This window comes from Haliaeetus leucocephalus, unplaced genomic scaffold, assembly GCF_000737465.1.
Source record: "Haliaeetus leucocephalus isolate CR32 unplaced genomic scaffold, Haliaeetus_leucocephalus-4.0 Scaffold175, whole genome shotgun sequence".
Lineage (NCBI taxonomy): Eukaryota > Metazoa > Chordata > Aves > Accipitriformes > Accipitridae > Haliaeetus > Haliaeetus leucocephalus.
This window is the reverse complement of record NW_010972611.1, coordinates 113516-137941: the sequence shown is the minus strand read 5'-3', so window position 1 is coordinate 137941 and position 24426 is coordinate 113516. Positions and strand designations below refer to the sequence as shown.

Below are 24426 nucleotides of genomic sequence, written 5' to 3'. Positions count from 1 at the left end.
TAACATCCTGAAATAAAACTCATTTTTTTCTAGTATTTTCTATTCAGAGAGTCCATTGTTCCAGAGGCTGAAAAAGTTTCCATGGAGATTTTTTTAGGACTGTCACCTTCACCTTTGTAGGATATGATGCTATCACATATTTCCTTGAAGATTTGTGCTAGGCGGGCAGCACGAGCCACTTCAATATTCTCTTCAGCTGCAGCCAAGCGTCGTGTTCTCACAGAGCGGGAGGTCTGAAGGGCTGAAAACTGGGTCATGAAGACATCTGAAAGAGGGCAAAAAAGAATTCTTTCTAAACAAAAAATTAAAGATCAAATTTCTGACCCAGCAACTCCATCACCAATTATTAAAATTAACATGTTTTCTAAGCCACCATAACAGTAAAAGGCTTCAGTTTCATATTCCTAAGTTGGCTCTCACTGCTTATAGCTCATCTAAATGGTTAAGCTGGTTATCTAAGTATTTTATGTTGCTGGAGCAAATACAGCATGTCACTGAATTCACCCAAAATACTCACTTCCAACTTCTCATGTACCTGACAGTGAGGACCAAATCCTGCATGGCTGTGAAGATTATGGTCCTATGAATAGAGTGCTATTTTTGAAGCAGGATTAATAAAGTTTTTCTGATAGTCATATTTTGTCCCATTCCTGTAACTGACTACACGCCAAAAAGCTTTGTTTTCTAAAGGCCTGAAATCCATTAAATTATGAGGATAAATGACACTTTTCAAAGTCAGCACAACTGTTTCTTGTCTAGGGATATAGGAAGCAGAAAACAGCCCTTCTCTGTAAGGGTGCAATCATGGAAAACATTAAGTATCATCCTCCTCCTCCTCTGATAAACCACTCTTGATGAAACATGAGACATGACAATTTTTACCAGGACTTGAGAGACATCAGGGCTGCTGGAGGAACACAAATGAATCCAGCAACCAGACGACTGGTTTATATAGTACAAAATTCTCATTCCTAAGAAAATAGCATTAAGTGTTTTAGAGGAAATTGCAGAATGCCATAATGCAAAAAATACACTGAAACAGCAAAAGAGCTTGTCTTACCCTGCTATGTAAAAATAAGGGCATACAAACACATATATAGGTATTTTTATCTGTATAGCATTCCCTGTATGTATTACAAAAGGTGTATGGATCTTGTAGTAATGCTACATTTGATTTATACACAGAGTGTACTTAAACTCTTCATGGGCATGTCATATAGGTTCTCAAAGTAGCAACCTGAGGAACCTGTGTTGGCCTCACCAGATTTAATGTTGCCATCATCCCGACAGATTCCATTCCAGCGGTTGTATAGTGATGTGGTATGGATATTGTCACTGACATGCTTCACTTCCTCTTGTTTTTGTCGAATCTTTTCCCAGTTTCGTACCAAAAATACATGGTGTTTTAGCACAAAATTCCTACAGAAATTAGAAAAGCATTAAAAAAATCACCTTCTTCCTGTAAAATTAATTCCTTAATGTGTCACCTTCTTCCTGTAAAATTAATTCCTTAATGTGGGGAAAAAGACAGATATTCAGAGGTACACTTCTGTACCTTCTCTCAGTGGAGAAGAATTCCACCCTAGCTGGTGAAAGGAGACCTAAGAACTGCTTACTCAGACACTTCATGATGCCCTATCTTATAGAAAAAAAATAATTTCAACATTAGCACAACACTCCATTTCTGAGGAAAATCCCACTGAAATCATTCCTTACCTTTCTCTGTTAGACATGGGCTTCATCTGAAGCTGTGGTGTCAGCCTTGTTGGTGCATTCACACTTTCACTGGGTTCCTCTGAGATGTGGCCCCTCTGGAAAACAGATCATTCTGATAGACAGGAAAAACTGTGCCAAGAACTTAGCAAAGCAGTAAAAGTAGTTCCCAAGACAGAATCTGTAGTAGTTCTCTATAGTATTTCTCTGAAGTTTAAAATACACAAATACACAGTTTTTTGGTCCAATGGCACAAACTGATTTCCTATTAACCTTTATCTACCAAAAAAGCTGTATTTACTACTTACTCTCTTCTTTAGTTTGTGCTTTGACTTCCTTTTCTCTTTCGACCGTCCAGGCCTTCTGTGGGTGCTCACAGGCTGATTGCTTTTGCTTGAAAGTCCATTCATTCGCTGACTTTTACCCCCAATTATTCCTCTGCATTTGTCAAAACCACATTTGCAGAGTTGCTTTGGGGGAAAAAAAAAAAAAAAAAAAAAAAAAAAATTTTTTTAAAAAAAACCCAAAACATTTAGATTATCTCTCAATATTATAAAAAGCCTGTTCTGTGAAATACAACACAATAGGTTTTGTTAATTGACCTTCAACTTTACAGAACTGTTTGTCCTTGATGAATTTTCTCAAGGTCTTGCACTGCGATCCTCACCTGTTTTTCAACATTAAATGAATGAAAATTGTAGTCGTAAGTCAATTCAGTACCAGCAGGCATGTCTTTAAGCGCATATAATCCAATCCGGTAAACACCATTAACAGACCTGCAGAGAAAATACAATAAAATATTCCCAACAATTAAAAAGAAAATTGTATTCATCCACGTAGTGGAAGTGTTAGAGACAGGAAACAACACTTCTGCTGTGCCCTGGATTATGCTTGTTCTTCATTTGTACTGCTCTCGTTTATTTCTTACAATAAACTTTGAAGACCAAAAAAAGTGAATACCGTATTTACAAAGATTTGGAAGTTGTGCTTCAAATAGAGAAACTACAAACCACGTTGGCTATCACGGCAGATCTACTTATCAACCGCCAAGATTCAGGCCCTCACCCTAAACCAAAAGCTTACACTGAACATCATACCTTGTTTCACAAAATGCACTAAAATTAATTGCCTCTCCAATTCTTTTACTTATTTTTTGTGTTGTATTTTTAAATTTAAAACTTGATTACTACTGCTTAAATCCACTAGAATTATCTGAGAATCACAAGCTACTCTGCTGTACTGCCACCACAGCTGATTCTTATTACAACCATCTGCTATTTCTCTCTAAGTTATTCACTACAAATTTCTCAGTACTTCCTACTAGTCTGGCACTGGATTTCTTCTGATAACATAGTACTGATATGACACAGGGTATGCTGAAATCAGACTACTTTCCTGTTTGCCTGCTTTAAAAAAAAATAAATTTGAATTGCCAGAAGGAAAGAATATATACACATAGATTATTTTACGGCATTACCTAGGCTTCAAAATTAGTAGCAGGTTAACAGTATGTTAACAAACAACAGTGTTGGATTTGCCTTGCCAGAAAACTTAAGATCCTGTCTCCAAAACATCCAACACTTGAAAACATTACATTACTTGTGCAATGCAAGCATGATAGCAAATATTATTTACACTGTTCAGCTTGATTCCCCTCCCTAGTTGAGATCAGATTCTCATAGATGATCTGGTTATCTGTATCTTAGTCACTGGTATACCAGTCTTCCAGTAAACAGAATATATTTTTCTTACCATTTCTGCATCTCACAGTTAGGATTACAGCTGTGGTTGATAAAACGAGCCTCATTGCCCATACGATAACTATCTATCACCATTCCACTGTCTAAATTCAGGCAGTAATGATCACTGTGATTATGGTACTGTTCAATCATCCGGTTCCTAGGAAGCAACACAGGAAAGTTATTTATGATTATGCTTGTTGCTGCAAAGCAAACAGGGATTAACACAGTAATAGCGCATTCAAGAATTCTGAGAGAGGGTTTTGAAGAAAAAGCAATTATAATCTTTTATATTTTATAGAACCGTACACCTAGAGATGGAGGAAAACCATTATTATACCTATTTTTATAAGTCAAGGCCATTGACAGAGCTTGGATTAGAATTTAGAAATTTGCTCTTCTGGAATGCTCCCTTTTGGGTTCTGCAGATTATTTGTATACATTTCATGTTGATAACCTGTGTATGGAAGAGAAAATGCAAGTATACATTCTTTGGTGTGTATATGTATGCATGTGTACAACAATCAGCTTCTTCCTTTCATTATCTGGGACTGGACACAATTTCTGGAATTTACATTCATGGATTACAGCTACCTCTTTTTAGCAAGAGAGCAACAGTAACAGGAGTCAGTTGTGTTAGCAGTTATCTCTGTATGAGAAGATAGCATTTGTCTTCTGATGAAGCTCTAAGAGTAGCAAGTATGTCCCTCCAACCTCAATTATCCTATGATGCTATGTCGTGAACAAGACTACAATTGCTTTCTTTGGTTATTAATGCTCCCACTTGTTCTTTTCATGCCTATCTGCAAAAGCTCATTTCCCTTCCTGCTCCATTTGCTGCCCCTCCATTCTACCTTGCACAGTTCAAATCCTGCACAGTACTCGTATCAAATTCACATTCACTCGTGACATTTGGCATTTACAGAGCAGATGTGGCAGATGATGCATTCCAAACACTAATCATTCCTCTCTATTTGACTGAGAAAAACTTGGGTGATCAAAAAAGTTGAATTCTAAGCCTTCATTCTGGTGGCTGTGACCAGGAAAGCATTCTTTTTTTCCCCTTACTCTCCCCTTTTTTTCCAAGGATTTCCCAGCAATGATAATAGATGCTAAAGTCATTTATTGAGCCTTCCATGCTAAAGCAGCAAATAAATATTTCTACCTGAATTCTTGCTCACTAACAACTTCTCCCAGATATTCAATGATAAACTGTCCTGCTTTCAGGGGTTCTTTGGTACGAATACCCCATCCTTTCTCCTCAGCCCGGAACCTTTCCAGGCACTGCACCCACTCATGCCTCTGTATTCGCTGATTACAACACTGTTCACCACAAGGGCAGGTGTTTGGTGAACACTCCGCAAAGATCATCCTAAAATAAAAAACAAAGAAGTTAAAGGAAGGTGAATAGCATACTCTTAGATCCATCACACAAGGGGAAAAAAAGAAGAAAAAAAAAATTCCTCTGTTAAACAAAAGTTATTAAAGAACTAAAAGGCTTCTTGTTTTCAAGGTATAATTCACTCCAAGACTCACAGCTTGGCTCTCACTGCTATTCAGAGAGCAAAATGGAGCTTTTAATAGGATCTTCCTCTGAAGAAAGAGGTAGGGGAGCATATGTGCAGCAGAAAGTTACCCTGTATGCTCTGTAACAACTTTTATTACTGGGGCTGCATCCAGGACAACTCTTAAGATATTACTGTCTTATCATAGTCAGTCAACCAATTTCTAACCTGTTAAGACAGTCCTCCACACAGCCCTTTCCATTGTCATCATCCGGTTTCTTACAATTGCAGGTAGTGGCCTCATAGCCAGAAAGAGGCTTGACATCCACATAGACATCTGGAGAAACAAACAAACAAACAAACAAACCCAAACAGGGAAAAGAATTCTTTCCAGATGAAAAAAAATAGAACTATTTATCTAGAGTATTTTCATTCCAATTACATAAAGCAAAAAAGAAGGTGGAAGAGTCTTTGGTAGGACAATGAGCGTGACAGAAAAGAGGGGTGTCATGTGAAAATTCCACAGTTAACATATTTTAGCAATAAGATTTTACTTACTAGAACGGATTTTTTTATAAAGTGGGACATCTGGCTTTTTATACAACTAAAAGGAAGAGAAAGAAAATTTTAATACATTGCATAAGTGCATCTGTTATTCAAAAGAATCAGGGAAATTATGTTCTGTACATATGTAACAGTTTTGTACCCATTACTAGAAAATACGTCTGCATTCTCTTCTTTAGGCTCAGACTACACTAGCAAATAGGTCCAAAAAAGTACCTGAACAGGTAGAACTTAGGCTTAATGAGTTAGCTGAGCAGTTTTTCTAACATATTGTTTATTCTTCCCATACTATTTGAACAGAGCAATATGGACAACAGATATCATGAGGACAGACTATTCTGAACAATGCTGTTCTTTTCAATACTGAAGAGTAATTATTTAAATCTACTTTGGAGAAAGCATCTGTGGTGGAATTACTATGTGTCAACACTTAAAAAAGTGAAAAAGAAAAATTAAGGTGCTTATCAAAACGGTTGGACTCAATGATCTTAAGGGTCTTTTCCAATCTAAATGATTGTGGTTCTATGAAAACTGTGACTATAGGTAGGAGCCAAGAGAAATGCAGATTCATCTTCTGATTAAAGAAACTTCATCCGCAGACAGATGACTGGAGGGAAAAGGGAAGCTTAGATCACATTTCATAACTTCATATATATTCCATGCTTTCAAACAAGCTTTAAGGAATAATTTCAAATTATTGTGCATTTCACACACATTTACTGCATTAACAGCCTTCCCTCAGTGACATATGTAGCAGATAGGCACTGAACAAACCATACAACCTATACAACTGTTGTACAAACAAAACTACTCTGTAAGGGTTTTCAACATTCTAGGTAGGTACGGAAAAAGTCAAGGAAATAGATGACATATATTTATTATTTATGTAATACTGCATAGATAAGATAGGCAGATGTAAGTAATCTTCAATACATGGCAAGAAACTTCCTCAGCTGAAATGTCAACAACGATCATTACTTTAAGATTAGATTTTGGTGGTATTACAAAGACTAGCTGGAGCCACAACCACCTGGGAATTTGCCTTGCTCATTTACATGTCTGAGAGTGCTTTCTTGCTGTAGAGCTGGGGACAGATTTACCCTCCATCCTTAAAACCTATGTTAAATCACTTGGTGGAAACTTCTCAGGGAAAAAATATTCCTATTTTTAGGTTTGCACATATTTAAAGCTCTTTAAAAAGAATGAGACTGTTAAACAGTTTCCCTTCTTTCCTCAGTATGAAAATTTCAGCTTGTAAGTGAAAAATAAATTCCATTCTGCTGGGATTGATCCAAGAAAAATAAGGCCTGAAATTTCTCAGTGCTGTTGGCAGTACATCTGAATTCTCCTGAGGCGTGTCTAAAACAAGATCATTGCAGAAAGCAGGCACACTACCAAAATAAAAGTCTGCAGCAAAATTAATGACTTTTTTCAGCAGAAACCCATAGGGTTGCTATTTTGCAAGAGATGGAATAACAGAAATTATTCACATTAAATACATATGCAAATCCTTTTCTTCCTCGTACAGTGGCAGCAGCAAGAATATTCACCAATATACAGGATATATAAACATAGCTTTCACATAAGAATCCTGCTATTTTCCTTCTAAGACTTCTGATCATAATCTTGGCAACCCAGTAACTTTTTATCTTGTACCTGATTGTGTTTCCACTGCCAGAGGATGTCGTAAGGCAGCTGGAAGTCAATTCTCTTTTGTCTGAGATACTTTCCTGAAACAAAAAGGTTTGTAAGTTGCACACACTCATATTCACATATCCCCAAGAGGAAAAAGAGCTGCTCCCAGGCACACCGCCAAATTCTGATAGGGCCTCTCAACGTCTGAAAGTCAAAAAGGCAGAAGAGCAGAATCCTCCCAGAACATATTGTTTGTTAGTGGCAAGCACAGGGAAGAGCCCTCCAGGATGCTATGTTTTGCATTCTACTCTATTGTCGTACTCAGCTTTAAACCTTTATTGACCATAAGGAAAGCTGCTGTCTTAGATACAAGATGCCTGATGAGGTAGGTGGCAGAGGGGAGCTGCCTTCTGCATTGATGACTGAATGTTATGGATGCCACTGAACTCCAACAGTCACAGTTAAACTCTTAAAGAGTAGTGCCAGGAACCTGCAGGTATTCGCCCAGGAGGGGTCACTGAACATGAGCTACCGAAGGGACAGCAGCAAATAACTGACAAAACTGAACACAACTCTATGCCTTCCGGTAAACACTAGTAACTTCTGTGTAGAAATCTCAAAGTTGACACTTTCTCCTGAGCTTTTCTGCATACACACGAATACAATGATTTAGCACAGAGAACAAATTCTGCATGCACAATTCATGCAAGATGGTAAATCACAACATTGTACTCAAAGAAACTGAACTAGTTTTAAAAGTAGTATCCAAGCCTGTTCCTATGACCTGTACCAAAAGAGACTTAAGAACAACTTCAGCCTTGACAAACGTATTCCTAAATGTCTCGGAAAGACTTCAAGATGATCCATATTTTCAGCAATAACTGAAACTCATTTTAGATAGGATTTACTACTTCCATTGCACATTTCGTCTCTCTTCTAAAATTTACTGCCGCCCCTAACCTCTTCCCAAAAGAAGAAAACTGACCGATTACATACTTCATTAACACAAGACCTGAGGTCTGACACAAGCACTAGGTTAGTTCTAGCCAAGATTAAAATGTTCTCTTATCTTTTTGTTGGAATACTGTGTCACAAAATTGCAGCAAGTGACTAAGGATGAGGTGTCAGTCCCATGTCTGATTTTCCCAGTTTTTCTAAATGTTAACAAGTGCTTTATGTTCCTCCAGCAATAGTCTGTGGTTTCATGTAAATTCACATGCATACCCTCACCACTGGAAAATAAAAATTGTAATGTTTTCCTTACAATTTACTCCTAAATTACTTTTCATTTTCAGTGCTTTATTCATCCATAGCACGTTCCAGGAAAGAGCTAAATCTGCCGGGAATTTGCTTTCACTTCTATGACCTCAGCGGGCAAAACAAAAGGCTCTTTCAGGTGCCCTGGCACCATGCCTGGAGTCCATGGAAAGCTCCTCTAGTCCTCAGCAAGTGGGCACTAGTGCAGTCATCTGGCAGAGTCCTAAACCTTGCAACTCTGCTCGGCAGTTAAACCACTCTCCAGCTACCTGATACGAGCTTGTTAGTGTCTGCTAGCACAAACAAATGTGGGGTTGGGACCTTATGAAGAAAAAGAGAACAGGATCGTGGCACTGCAAACTGAACCTGAGCATTCGGTCATGGAACAGAGTCATATGACCCAATTCAAAAAGGAATTGAGAAAGGTCATATTTTTGAGAATTAAAATTAGCACCTTCAGTTCTGCAACCTGTTCTGTGGTTACTGATTCACACAGATCTGTCAAACTCTTTGCCTGCTACTACCTCTCTGTGAAAATCTAAGTTGTGTATGGAGCAAAAAAGTTCAGTTAAAGAAGACAAACCAATTAAACGTTTGTATTTGTTCTTACTGAACAATGTGGAATTTCCCCAAACTCTTTGCATGACAGTACTTGAAGTAAGAAATCACAGCATTTTAACAGCTGAATCAATTATCTGAAAAATAAATCAATCTTCATTTATCCTGGGAAATGACATGAGCTGCAAAAATGTTAGTCTGGAAGTTCACAACCACCCCCTCCAGACAGTCCAGTCCAGTGGACTGGGCTTGTGAACAGCATCCTGGAACTCCATGAGTTCTAAATGCTCACGCTAGCCTTAGGTTATGGCTTCTTTCTGCAGAAGGCAAAGAGGCACCCTAAACCTCATTTCTGTTCTACCTGAGACCTGAAAACAGGGATGAAATAAAAATTTATAGCTAAGTTTTTCATTCTTCCTCACTTTTATACATACTTAAAGACAGATATGATTAAGTGCATGGGAACATGGGAGAACTTATTATTGCATGCTTAGTTTTTAAGATTTAACAAATAGTCCTAATTGTCTCTGGCTATTCTACTGTAATACTAGTTTGAAAAGGAGACTATTGTACTGCATGTAAGCAAAAGTATTATGGCAGTTAAAACAGGTTTTAAACTAGACTGGCAAATTCCCGGCAGATTTAGCTCTTTCCTGGAACGTGCTATGGATGAATAAAGCATATTATAAACTAGACTTGTATATTACAAAGTTCATGTAGAAAAAAAAGAAAAAAGCGCCTTTCAAGTCAAACTTTTGCACTGAAGAACACAGACAGATGAGTATGACCTTTGGCAAAGTTCATATGCTGAAAGACCTGAGTAACCTGGGAAGGCCATAAAATAAAAAAACAAAAAAGAGGGAGAGAGGCAGAGAGATTGCGAAGTCCAGAGAACTTCCATGTCACCTAAATGCGATACTTGTTTCCCAACAACTAAAACACACATGAAGTACCCACCAACGTGAATAGGCGCTGGAAACAATCCATGCTCATGCTCTCCAGGAGTGTACTCCAGCTTTTCCTTCTTTAATTGTATGAGGCGGCTCTTCGGACTGTGGATGACAGCAACACAAAAAAAAAAAATCAGAATGAGGAATGCCTGTCATTTGCAAAAAACACATTTTCTCTTCTAATTAAGGCACAAATGTCTAGAACATCAGGCAAGAGAATAATAATAGAAACGGCCAAAAAGATTGATTTCCAGGTTCCTTGCCAAATACACTTATCACATCCATTTCAAAACTCATGATTTGATTTTTCTCCATAACTACTATTCAGGCAACATCTAATGGGACACCATCAACTGTAAATGCCTAGTATGCAATATATAAGTAATAACTAAAATGACAAAAATAAAAGAAGATCAACAAATAATATCTAATGTTGCTTGCTTAGGTATTTGATGCGTTATACATATATAGAGCCTGTTTCCTAATTTGCTAAGAGCAAATGTTCACGTGTTACTCCTTTAGAAGGCTGTTGATAAGAAAAGCAGGAAAAGGTCAGCAGAGTTAAAAAAGCAATGCCCCCCTTTACAGAAGAAAAAATAGGAATATGAAATAAGAATGGTCATATGGGTCAGGCAGATGTCAAACCACCTAGCTCAGCTTTTATAAACACCTCCTTTTGGCTACTGACAAACTATGGAAAGAATAAACTGATGTGGTTATATTTAGTACTACAGCCCTGCAACATTCAGGAGAGACTTCTAAATGTTAGATATACGAAAGATTAAAATTATATTGAAGCCTATTAAAGTTTACTGAAGTTTTTTTAAGGGATTTATTTTAATAACTGGACATACAACTGAAAGCTGACTCAATAAAAATGTGATATTATTGTTTAACTAGTGAATGGAAAATGCAAGTTCAAAACAAATTTTGAGATAAAGATATCAACTGAGAATAATTACTGAAGGTCAGAAACAGAACTGATGGACAGCAATAATTTGTGGTTCATATACTCTTCTAACCCTTTCTGGATTTCTGGTACTTATTCCACAAGTATAACAAGTTAATAAACTTTAGATAGTGAAATAAAAGCTAAGGCATACTGCTGAAATGAGGGCTCTGTTGAGCTACATGCTGTATATACTCTTCTTTAAACAACTCTCCTTTTAATAGAGTTATATGGCAAGGCTATAGTTATTATGATACACTTGCATTTACTTTGATGTATACAGGTGGACACATAGCTATCCTAATCAAAAAGCAGTAACATTCTCTCAAACAATAAAGGTTATGGTTCTTAAATATTATGACCCTCTGTTTACTGATGGCAGGAATTAATTTCATTTGCTTTGGCAAACAGACAGCTCCTTTGCCCACCAGGCAAAAATTATATTCTAGACAGGATTAAAAAAACACCCCACCCCCCCAACTCACATCTTCTATGCTTCCAAGTTGTGCTGCACTGAATCACTTAAGACTTGCAAAGAAAGGCCATAAAGTAACTAGTTACAAGACCTGGAAAGCAAGTTCTTATCAAGAGGAAATAGAAAGGTATTTTGAAAAGGCAAAGTGTGAACCTCCATTCCAAGAGGCAAGCAAATCCTTAAACCAAAGGCAGAGAAAGAAGGGAAAACATTCAATAGAAAGGTGACTTAATTCAAGCCAAATGTGCACCCTTTAACGCCCACATATTCAGTATAAAGGAAGCCAATGGAACAATAAATCATGGTAAATAAACTGCAAGGAGGAAATCAGTGTGGAAAGAAAATGCAGAAGGCAATTACCTAAAACCACAAAATATAACATGTCTTCAGGCACTGCAGACACATCCGTCTTAGACCTAGTCACAAAGAACACTGGGGAAAGCACCTACTCTGTTTTCCTTCCAAACACAGCGATGAAGTATTGTTAGAGGCTGAACAAAGGCCATCAATACTTCAGAGGGAAAGGTTAAGATGTCAAAATAAAGCATAATTATTCATAAAAAAGGGGAATATACTAAAATAATCAAGTATAAACAATGCACACAGTTTTATAAACATAAATATCATGCAAAAAAAGCCTCATGAATTAAAAAAGGCCTCTTTACACTATCAAGAAAACGTCTGTATTAACAAGCCCATACATTCCCACATAGGAAGATGATGAGCTAATTTTAGGCTGGGGTTTCTGGGCAGGCAATACAGGTTCTGATTTTGTGTTTAGCTACTTTCTTTATGAGAAGACCTCTCCCTTTCATTTTGCTAAGGCACACTGATAGCCTGAAACGATACCTTCTAACATTTCATGACTTTCAACAGTAAGCTGGAAGAGTACATTTCTGATCGTTTCACAGACTGAAACATAAGCCTGGCTAGGTAAGAAATGCTTCCCTCTCTATAATCCACTGCCTAAAGTTGTTTGGTTCAGTTTCTGTAGGGACAAATTTAAAACACTCATTTTGTAAATGGGTCTGCTTACCACTAATAGACTAAACCAGCCTCTCTTTGCAAGCTCCCAATAACAGAGCAATGGCGAAATGATTATTTTGCTCAAGATGCGAACATTTTGTACCACTCTGCAAAGGCTGAAGGTCAGGCTTAGTCTCAGAATGTCAGTCTAAAGTCTCAGGCAAATTAAGAAGGGAACAAAGACCAGAACCACAGTCGTCTTTCCCGTATCTCTGTTTCTCTCCATCCTTTCTTTCTGATAACCGTGTTCCATTTCTGTTCCCTCTCTCCAGCTTCTAGTGTCTTTGCCCTCCACTCTTACCATGTTGGCTGGGATTAGTTCTCTGTGGAATGCACAATTACATTTTTGAGGCGTGAAACCCAATTTTCTCTCTGACTGTAGTTTGACAAACATTTTAAGTATAAGCTGGCTTTGATGCTCCCCACCTTCTGCTGGTATGACTGCAAGGTTAATTGCACCAGGAAACCTACAGTGGAAGGTTAGATTTCACCTGAATCGCTATCCCAGCCTGGTTCAGTTGCCCTGGTCATCATGATGGGACAAAGAAAGGGACAGCACAGGAACAGGAATAAGCCACAAAGGTGAGGAGAACGTAAAGCTGATTCTTTTAGTGCAATGTTAGCTTATGCCAACTTAAAGCATTTGCTGAATTGCAATTCATTTGCAGTTCATTTGCACTGTCACTTTAATTCAGCTGGCTGATTTTTCAATAGGTTTGCTTCTAAAATATTCACTTACCTACTCTGAGTCACCCTGCAGCTCCACAAACTCTAACATCAGCAAAACGGAGGCACTGTAGGAGCAACGTGCCTATCACGTGGAAACACCACGTCCCAGAAGAGCAACAGGCCTGCACTAAGCTACACTGTCTGTGCAACCGTAGTCTTTGACCAGCTGTGGATACCTAACTACAGGTGAGATTCAATTCAGTGTCAATCACAGCAAATTCTATAGATTACAATTCTGCAATGAGGACTCATATTTGTTACTACTGATAAAAATACTTTATTATATAAAAATATTATATTCCCCTAAACAATATACAGTATTTTAATTAATTACTCATTTACTAATTATTACTAAATTTCTTTGGTGAACTAGGCTTTGCACTCCTCTAGGAAAGCCCCTGCTGGGTAAACAGATAATGACTCCTGCACAAAATCTTCATTTTCAAAGCTGCAGTCATGTGGAACCACACACTGAACTTCCCTTCAGCAAAAGACCTGTGTAATTCTTCCAGTGGGAGCTGAGGATTCTGGAAAACTCATGTGGAGGTTAACATCAGATCAGCTATGCTGTCTACAAAATTACATTCAGAAACTGAGGTAGAACCAAGACTCACTCCAGAAACCATTCCTTTTGTTCTTAGTTCATTTACAAGGAATCAAAATCTGCTCTTTCTTCACTATGTTTTAATAACGTTTCTAGACCAAGGTGAGTTGGAGTGAAATCTCGTTGAGGCAAATTGTACAATTCAAGTGGCTGCAGAGAAATAATGCAGACTTTTCTCTTTTAACAGTAGACTAAAACTGGCAATGACAGGACAAACATTTTCTGTGCTGTTGTTTAGCAGTTGGATGCGGCTGATGTAGAGAGAGGATGTAAATTTTAACAGTACACCTCAGTAAAACTTTCAGTACTTTGTATGCTCTAATGACGTTTAGGAAGTATTTAAGAAAGATGCAATAGAGTAGGAAAATGGTCTTTAAGGCAAAGTGTCTGCAGTTGAACACTGCAAACAGAAATACAGAAAAACAGTTTAATATAGAATGCAGAGAATGTTTTAATGGAGACAGTGATTAACACTTAACTGTACCATCACTAGAGGGTGCCGTATGATTAGAGTCGCATTTTTGTTCTCAACTAAGATGTTTTCATACTCATACAGCAGGAAGTTACTTATATAACAGGATAACAACATGAACTTCTGCTCTCCTCTTGCATTGACATATGTCTGTGCAGTAGAACTGGAGCAGCAAGTTAAATCAGCAGAAAATTTAATTTAAAAAAAGTGACTACCATTCTACTGATTTAGTTTGCTGAACCAACTTAGTAAAGAAGTGACCCAGTGCCAGCATGAAGGACTGGTGGGATCAGCTTGAAAGCTGCACCTTGCTGTAAGAGAACACACCTAAATCGAGATGGCCATAGTTCTGTCCTTGCCCAGCTATGCATTTCCATGCCTTGTTTCAGTATCAGCTTCAAACAACCATACAGAGGAAGTAGTTCAGATTGTGTAGGCAGCATTTGCTTCCTTGGTAGGGTAAAGTTTCCTCAGTGTTCTTAAGCAGCTCACCACAAACATCAGTATCAGTGCAAGGGAAGAACTCAGCATGTGGAGCAACAGGTAAAGGGGAAAACCAAATCAGACCTCTTTAAGCTTCCAGGGAACTGCAACACAAAATGTGATGGGAGAGGAAGGGCTGTAAGTAGAGGTCAGCTTTGTCATGGCCTTCTCCAGGGTGGTGAACTTGATTCCATCACCATCCACGCTACCTACAAACCTTAACTTTCACTTTCTGTATTCATACAATTTTTCAAATGACATGTTTGCTTACTGTCTATGAAATAAAGGTCCTCCCTTGGCTGACTAGGACTGACAATGTAACTAACATTTTATAATAAAGAAAAGGGGAAGATTCTCTCAGGTCCTCTCCTAGGGCAACAGGCCTAATTTTTATGACACAGTATTTGAATGTTGCATGACTCTGTATACCAGTGACAGACCATCTAAAAACTTATCACATCTGCTTTCAAACTATTAAAAACATAAGCAGTCTCACTTTGATCAGACCTAGATCTTTGTTTCTTCCTTAGAGTCTTGATCCTTTCATTGATGCCTTCATTCTACTATGGAAAGAGAATACACCAGGAGCCACTGATAAACTATACTAGCAGTCTCCCAGTGGTCTCTGTAACATTTTTAAGTGGTCTAAAACATAGTGAGAAGGTGCCAAATTTTTCCTCTTTTTAATCTGTCACATCATATTAGAAAAGAAGCGCAAATTCTTCACTTCAGCATATTTGTTCAAATGGCTGTAGAAAACTTACGTAACTACAAACAAAAGCAGAAGTGGGCTGGTTATCAGAAACGGGAGATGTCCACTTTCTAATGTACACCAGGTCGTGAGCCAACCAGTGCAGGGGGGGAAAGCATGCTGGATTTTTACTCTATCTCTTAGAAAATGAAGGAGATGAACTTCACTTAACTGTGAAATGAACAGGGTGCATATCTGAAATTCTTTCACACCAAAGACGACCAGTTGTCATCACTCAGTCAATAAAAATAGAAACCTAAGGGCCCCTTCTATGTGACACTGTACTCAGTACCTGAACACCTCAAGCTCTCCCAGTACTTTACTGCCATGATCGTTAAGGCTGTCGAATGAAGCTCTCTTACCTTCTTCAAGGTCGATAATCAGAAACACTTTCAGATTGCTTGAGGCTGCTTTCTGACTGGGGTTACATTTTAAGTCTTCACTGGGTCAGATTCTGATAATTATCATGCATGTAATTTTTCACAGGCTTGAATTAAGTTGATGGTTTTATTTCAGCTACTCATTAGTAGCAGCTGTTTATGGCTCTAGTTGAAAGGAGACAGTTTCCACTGGAATATCAGACAGCAGCTTTTCAGTGGTATTACTTACTCTGTTGTTTTGTACACATCAGAGTAGAGCCCTGCCTTCTGGTACTTCTTCTTTGGGGGTCGAGGGGCTTTTTTCTCACGCTGGGCTAGAGAAGGCAAAGGCTGTTCAGTGTTTTCAGATTCATGCGGCTTCCCAAGGGGATCATGTGGACTGGGAGGTTCAGCTACTGTCTCAGAAAAACTGGAAGAAAAAGTAAGGATTAAAGATTATCTTACCATATTTCATTATTCCTCTCTATAATCTGGTCAGCAGAAAAAAAAAGTCCATGTTTCTGAATTACTAGATGTCTCAGCTATTTAAAAAAATGCAATTCAATGATCATGATCAAGTGATGGTTAAGCATAATCATAGGAAATGCATGATCTTTTTACAGTAATGTTATTATTAATTATTACAAAAAGAATGTTGTTTGTACTGCTAGTATTTATCCCTTGGATCCTCAGTTGAGTAATTTAGAAGGTGGCTTATGCTATCTGCTTCTGTACTCTAAAAATTAAACCCTTTGAACATGTGGTTCTAGCACCATTCTGTGAATCTAAATGCCTACATTACAGTATTCATTTCCAAAACACAAATGGATGGTTATTTTTCAGAACTATTCTGAAAACACATGAAGGAAGACTTCTGGAAGAGCTTGATCTGTTCGTATTGATGACTTTGGGGATAAGCATGTGAAGATTAGACCAGAGATAGATTTCTGGTGTGGTCCTTTACTAGCCAGTGATTGCACAGGTGCACACTTTAACTCCTCCTTGCTGCTTTGGTTTTACTCTTTATTTGCTGTATGTCAACTGATCTCACCTGACACTCTGTGTTGCTTGTAAGTATTTGTTTGTAATGCATATGAGTAACACCCTTTAATATTCTCATGGCGTATGTAACTCTTACAGTTCCTTATTCTGCACATGATGAAGGAACAATCTTTGCTATGATATCTCATCAGTAAACCTGTTACCAACTCATTAAAATTGTTCTTCACCAAGACAACCATAAAAATTGCTTCACTTGAGACATGAGCACAAAACCAACAGTTTTAGATTACCTGAGATTCTATCCTATTTTGGAGTGTGTTCAGTAACTTAGGAAGACCCTAAGCATACTGAAAACTGACATGTTTGTTCCCTCTAAACTGAACTCCTTAATGAAAACAAACATAACAAGCAGAGCTCATTAGAGTAGGATTCTTTCATGGATTGAAATGTTATATAATCAACAATGACTATACTGAGGGTAGAAAATTGTAAGGGAATTACCTCTTATTGCTCTCCTGTTCATCTTCTGGTAAAGACTTTTGTCGTTTCCTGGCCTGTTCCTCTGCAAGCCACCTCTTTCTCTTCCAGCCTTTTCGGTGATCTGTGTTCAAGTTCACACTTTGCACTACAGCTTCAATCACATCTGTGATGGTATCAGGTCCAAGGTGTAAGGGACTGCTGCTTTCTTCTCTTTTATCTAACTCCTGACTGACCAGTCGAGCTGCCTGAAAAGCTTGCATTGAAACGACAGCCTGCATGGGGTATTTCCGGGGCCTACCCGGCCTGCGTTTCACAAAATTATTCCCTGTCCTTGACTGCCTTTGCAGCTTTTTGGCTTTCAAAATTTTATTGACGTGGTCAAGATTTTTTTTTGTTGCCAAGATCTTGTTATAATTGCACATTTTCCTAGCTTGCCGCTGCATGGCTTCAACCACACTTCTCTTGAGATGATGTGGGGAATAGCTGTTTGGTAGTCTCTCTGACAGAAGTGAGATATTATCGCTGCAGGAGCTGCTGGGAATTGCTGGAGCTACGAGGCTGTCCTGTTTCCCCAGGCCTCTCTCCCTATTGTGGTTTCGAGCAGGACTAGCTGATGATGGAACAGACACATTTGCAATGACTGCTTCTAAGGTTTTGTCCAAAGTAGCCTGGCCTTCATGTTGTGCCATGCGCTGCAGTAAGCTGTCCACTGAATCATCAACAGCAGTTGTCAGCCTTGCTCCCCTGCTAGGTACTCCAATCACTGAAACACAAACAAACATACAAACACTGAAACAGACTTGAGGTATAACCAAATAAGGTTGGAATTAAAATACAATAGTTGGATAGACTGACAGCCTTTTATATCCTGTAATTGCCCAGAATGTTCAACAACAAGACACCAATTTCTGTAACTCAAGTTCTAATGGGAAAGGGACCTAGCAATGCAAGTAAGCAGAAAGTCTATATTTTATATCATCAGTTTTAACATACAATTATTTTCTGCTTATTCACACACAGTCCCCCACTTCTAATAGCAAAGAGCAATGAGGGCATTCCCTATGTATGTACAGTCCAGAACTCTTCTCAAGTTTCTTTCTATTCAACACTAAAAATAAGAAACCCTCTGTACACAGAAAAATTAAATACTGACAAAAAAACCCTGAGAAACTCTGAAATGTTTTTAAAGTAATTTTTCTTTTTTTTGTAGTTTGGAAGTACTGAAACAACTTTTTAATTGCTCTTGCAGTTTCTTTATCAAAAAGACAAACATAATGATGACAGAACTGATAGCAATAAAGTACAGGCTTGGATAAAGGTAAATCAAAGTATCTGAACAAAAGAGAAAGTCTAATTTATACAGGAAGTGAAGTTAGACCTCACTTTTTAAACCAAATGTTATATGCATTAGAGTTGCAGACTGGTATTTGAAAAAGAGAATTTCCAGGTCAACCATATAGATTATGCTGTATTAAAAAGGGATTTATTCCAAACTAAGAACTTCCCAAAGCTGTCCTGCTGGTTCTTAGTGATAACATTTAATCAGAAGAAACCCTATTCTTTCTGGAATAAAATGGATGCTGTCTTCTCATAAATATATCACAATTGCACATTAGCATTTACAAAATGTTACTGTAATTGGGACCGATTATTTAGATTAGATCTACTTAAACTAGGGAGTCCTAGGCTGTAGACTGAAGAGCATGTACTAGCATAAAGGTAACTGTTAAAGGGAAGACAACCAAATGTTTTTATGAAAGGGTTTCTATCATTTGACAGAAGGGAGATTATGCATTAGCTGACAAAGATAAAGCACAAACAAGTTTAAAGTAAGTATTTTCTAGTCCTAGTGCTCACTAGTCCAAGTGTGGTACTCTGGAGAAATGCATTCCTCATTAAGATTCCAAAGTCATGAATCTGCAAGTGCAAATGAAAATGTGCTTCAGAGAGTGCACAATTTAAAGAAGGAAGCAGCAGCATAACAAGATGTAAAAATCCTCCTGAGAACAACTTTCTTCCTACAGGGTGAAAAAGGAACAGAGAAACATACTTGTCAGGTCACTGTTGTAAGCCTAACTGTAATCACTTGGAAAACCTAGCAACCTGAACAACTTTTAAAGAACTGGAAGGATTTACACTTTCAGCTTTCAATTTTAGATGAAGTAATAAACTACCCTTTGTTTTCTTATGGTCTTTAAATACACATCAGGATGGAGTTGAGGGTTCCTCACAGAAACACCATCTGTTTAGCACAGTGAGCTCTGTAAACAGCTGCACCATCCAATGATAACCAAACTACACAACACAACACATTTGGACACAAAGTCTAATGGATGTCCTTGAACTAGTGTTTCTGTTTGGAAACTGATCCAAAAGGATGGGACAACTGAAGGCTACAATCCCCAAAACAGCTGCAGCCCTGGTCAGGCATGCTTGCAGCCCTTGGTAACAAAGCAGCTCTCTGACAAACGCACTGAAATCCCACATGCATTCCAGATCTATGGAAAATATAACAAAGACTGGTCTTTCCAGCTGCATCATCAGTTCAATGACTTTGAAGTTGATAAACTTGTGATTAATTTCATTCCTATGCTGTCTTGCACAAAATATGCCTGAACTTTTAACACCTTCCTATACACAGACTTACACCAATTGCAGTTGACCCTTTAAAATGAGTAAGTAAAAGACAAGACAGAGAGGAAAAAGAGACAACACTTCTTCACTGCAGATGACTTTCTTTAGCATATGCTGAATAAAGCATCTGTTACAAATATCTGTTTAAAGGGAGGAGGAAATAGCAGTTTTGGTGCGCTCTTCTTATATAATCCTAAACAGTTCCGTAAGTACCAATCCTAAGGATGTTCACTACAAATTTGCAATCAGCTTCGGTGCCTAAGAATGTTTAAATTCTGCTAACAAGAACTCTTTCTACAACTAGGCTTCTTACAAAATTGGTCAACGTTACAGATTTTTTTTGTGTCCAATCATAGGTAAGCCCACACCACATTCTCCTCAGAGGGACTGCAAACAGGGTCTGTTTTTGCTACATGGCTGACAATTTGCCGGTAACATACAGAAAATGAACATTTTCAGATCTTTACTCTGACAATTTGGTCAATGGATTCAACAGTTTTGTAGGTGTGAAAATGTGACAGATAGCAACACACATGCATTCACACATAGTGTGACCGCACAAGTCTGACTTTACAAAAGAAAGCTCAAAACACATCAGGAGTACCTTTCCCTTCCTTGTGAACAAAGATGGACCTCCTCAAGCAGCAATCTGCACAGTACATCACCCCATGACTGAGAAAGCCAGCTCCCTCAATATCCTGTTGGCATACATCTGCTCAGCTTCACGATGATTTTGTGCATCTGAGACTTGGTCCTCACTTGATAGAATTGATGAGAATGCTACCAGAGTTCCCATGCCTTTCAGTACTTCCATCTCTCTCCTACTATCATTTTTGACCTGCCTAGGATCATTCACAACTGTACCATCAGTGATGACTGGGATAAGCTGCTTGTCATCCTCCATCACCTTAGCAGGATTCTCACATGCTACAAAGAAAACGTAAGAGCACACCCCATCTTGGTCCTGACAGTTATCTACCCAAGGGCAGCAAACTGTCTGCCTTCAGAACAGTGCAGAAGTCAAGCTCTTCCCCATGGAGGAATTAATCTGTTAATCTAATTCATTGATTAAATGTAGTGTCACAGGTCTTGCTAGCATTAAAGCACTGAGCCTCCTGAAGACTAATTTAACCTGGTGAGGAACCAAACTCCATCCTGCCATAGTTATGCTGCTGCTTCTATAAGCACCAGCTCAAGTTTCCCTATGCTGCAACCCAATTTGTACCACTTGTATCCTAAAACGTAAATGGAAAAATTCAGTATCTCCACGAACATATTACTGCTGTTAAAAGTTCTCACAGCAATGCTGTCTCAGTGTGTCTCTAGTAGCATAGGTCTTAGTATAGCAGTGGTCCCAAAACCAAGGCCATCAAATATTACTTGCCTGTAGAAGATGTGCTCTCAGATGTTGATCTCTTTCTGGAAGGGCTGCAATTTGTGCTCTCTGGCTGCCTCTGGGAAGGTTTGTCCTGTGTTGGCAAAGTGCCTGAAAAGCAGATCAGGGAAAAGAAAAGCACACACACACAAAAAAAATCACTTCAGTCTGGCAGTGCCAATACAACACACTGTAGATGCTAAATATTCAAACTAAGATTACTCTTTTTTAGCTTTAGGAACACTTGCTTGCTATGATGCATGTAGGTGGAGAAGGACAGAAATGGACCATCAAGAAGGAATTTCTTACAGGCTAATGGCATACGTAGGACAGTAAACAAGCCATGAGAAAAAGGCCGCTTAATATCATCAGAGTATTAGCTTTTATGTAAAAAAAGAAAGCAAAAACCTCATATCCCTACTTTCAAATGAACCCCCTAGCTTCATTCCTTGATTTTCACAGAACAGTTGAGTTTGGAAAGGACCTCTGCAGATTACCTAGACCAAACACTCTGCTCAAAGCAAGGTCAACTAGAGCAGGTTGCTCAGGGCCACCATGTTCAGTTGGGTTTTCAACATCTCGAACAATGGAAACTCCACAACCCAGAGTTCAATCACTCTTACGGTAAGACACTTTTTTCTTATGTATGAACAGAATTTCCTGTACTTCAGTGTGTGCCCATTGCCTCCTGTCCTGTCACTGGGTACCACTGACAACAGCGTGGCTCCTTCTTCATTACTCCCTCCCACCAAGCACATGTACACAGTGGTAAGATCTCCCTTGCGCATTCTCTTCTCCAGGCTGAACAATCCCAGCTCTCCCAGCCTCTCTCTGTATGACAGATGCTCCAAGCCCTTAGTCATCTTTGTGGCTTTTCACTGGACTCACTGCAGTATGTCCATGTCTTTCTTGTATTGGGGAGCCTAGAATTGGACACAGCACTCCAGATGTGGTCTCACCAGGGCTGAATAGAGGGTAATGATCATCACCTCGACCTGCTGGTAATACTTTTAGTAATGCAGCCCAAAATGCTGCTGTTCCTCATAGAGTGTTTCCAGCCCATTCCACCAGCCAGTGAAGGTCCCTCTGAACAGCGGCAAAACCATCTGGGGTACCCACCACTGCTCTCAGCTGTATCATCTGCAAACTCACTGAGGGTGTACTCTGTCCCATCATCCAGGTCATTAGTGAAGAGGTTAAACAGTATTGGACCCCATATCGATCCCTGGGGTACACTGTGAGTGACTGGCCTCCAGCTGGGCTTTGCATTGCTGATCACAACCCTCTGTGCCTGGCAGGTCAGCCGATTTTCAATCCACCTCGCTTTGTAAAAGCATTTCTCTTTCACTCCTCAGCAAAACTGCTTCATGTAAGATACTATTAACTACAGAAAGCTGAAAAGCTAGAAAAAAAATTCTCAAGAAAAAGTACTTCTTTAGATTTGTCTCTTGCTATGTTAACTTTTCTCTTTTAAGATCCTGTCACAAAGAAAAAAAAAAAATTTCTGCTTTGGTCAGCCACGGCAAATATGTAAAAACCCCATGGTCTAAACAAATGAGAGAGATTGTTATCTACACACAAACAAGTATAATGCATTATTGGATTTTAGGCACCTGAATGCACAGGGCTTGCTGCTACTTGCTAAATCATTAGATATTGGCTTATCACTACAAGATGTCATCAGGCAGTGGCAGTCACAATTACCATTATTTAAATTAAAAACAATTTTTAAAAAGCTATAGAAATCTCATGACTATTGAAAGGTTAAGGGACAAAACTGGTAATGGGATCTTTGCTGATAACATGACCTATTTCCGTCTTCTTTCTTACATATACATATTTTCTTACTGTAACTTGTTTTATTTCCCTAAAACTTAAACTTTTAGAGAATCCCAATTACTCTTGAAAGCAAAGGTTGTGGGTTTTGTTAAAATTTCATAGCAAAATCCGCATACTGCAATTATGAAAATGCTGAGATATTAAAAATTCAGATGCTAGTATAAAAACCTAGGTAGGCAAAAATGCATATGGCAGTGTGCAATGAGAATATGCGTATCATGAAAATCTCTAGAAGATAAAATCGAGACTGTATATTTTAAAATACTTTCATTCTTTCCGTTCAAAATATTGTTTGTGACTAATTAGCTTTGTGCTGCCTGTTCAGTTCTGATCTCTTTCCTTACTAACAGACTCTGACGAAACCAGGGAGTGGGCCACTGAAGTTATGCTCTAAATCAAGGCCACAAATTAGCACCCATGCAAATGACCGTTTGCTTCAATGCCTGAACAGAGCTCCTAAAGTATAAGACGATGGGAGAATCCTAGAATGCACCAAACTGATTTATCAGAAATCTTTAGGAAAATTTCCTTTGAGATCCTGTCTTGCCTCAAAGTTTGGATTTTTTATCATGGGTGTTATTAGCTCATGTTGTAACATCTAAGATATGTTCCGTTGATAGAGGAAATAAACAACATCAGTTTTAAAAAATTTCTGAATTCTTGACAAGGCAGATGAATAGTTTTCTTTTTAATTAATTCTTAACAAGGGCACAAAAATAAGGCTGCTGGACATTGTGCCAAGTTGCAAATCATATTCCTGATGAAGATTTTCTGATTTTCCTGCATGGCATCCTGATGTGGAGATGGTGCTGGTAGGCCCTTAAAGAGGACTTCTGTACTGTCTGTTCCTACAACACGTGGGTAAAAAGGAAGCTGCAGTGGAGCTGTGCAGGGAGACTACACACTGTTGCTTAATATCAGAAAGAGCAGACAACTGGTTTTTATTCCAGAATAAATTTTTCTATTAAGAAACTACAAGATGCATTGATTTCACAAAGCGTAGATTAACACAAATACCCTGGGACCTCAGAGAAAAAAAAGAATTTCACAGCGGGAATAACTGTTCTAAGCAGGAATAGGCTATAAGTTATAATAGGAAAAAAAAAAAAAGAAGAGGAGAATTTGGAGGACTGCTTGGACAGCAAAGCTGGCTGTAACTGTGCTTGCTGACAGCTGACGTTCATATCCCAGAGATCTTCCTTTGACAGATCTAGCGCTTATTTCCTTCTCGGACTCCGGTTAACCGGCTCCCACAGGGGCACCTGTACGAATCCCCCACCGCCGGGCTGCCCGGGGCTCGGCCCCAGCGCGGCAGGAGGCGGCGGCT

At 38.6% G+C, this 24426-nt stretch overlaps 1 protein-coding gene across 5 annotated transcripts in view; it reads right to left on the bottom strand.

Annotated features, from left to right (window-relative positions):
* The window catches only part of ASH1L (ash1 (absent, small, or homeotic)-like (Drosophila)), a 61772-nt gene that overhangs the window by 12986 nt on the left and 24360 nt on the right, over positions 1-24426 (bottom strand). The window contains exons 4-17 of one of the 5 annotated variants that reach the window (XM_010564009.1): positions 21270-21371; positions 17273-18014; positions 16020-16199; positions 9929-10023; positions 7178-7251; positions 5516-5561; positions 5186-5294; positions 4618-4824; positions 3466-3612; positions 2381-2489; positions 2022-2183; positions 1717-1811; positions 1262-1419; positions 107-265 (exon numbers count right to left, since the gene is read on the bottom strand). In XM_010564009.1, the coding sequence (XP_010562311.1) occupies positions 107-265; positions 1262-1419; positions 1717-1811; positions 2022-2183; positions 2381-2489; positions 3466-3612; positions 4618-4824; positions 5186-5294; positions 5516-5561; positions 7178-7251; positions 9929-10023; positions 16020-16199; positions 17273-18014; positions 21270-21371 (2385 nt within the window). The other 4 variants (XM_010564010.1, XM_010564011.1, XM_010564012.1 and 1 more) reach the window with 4 other exon arrangements.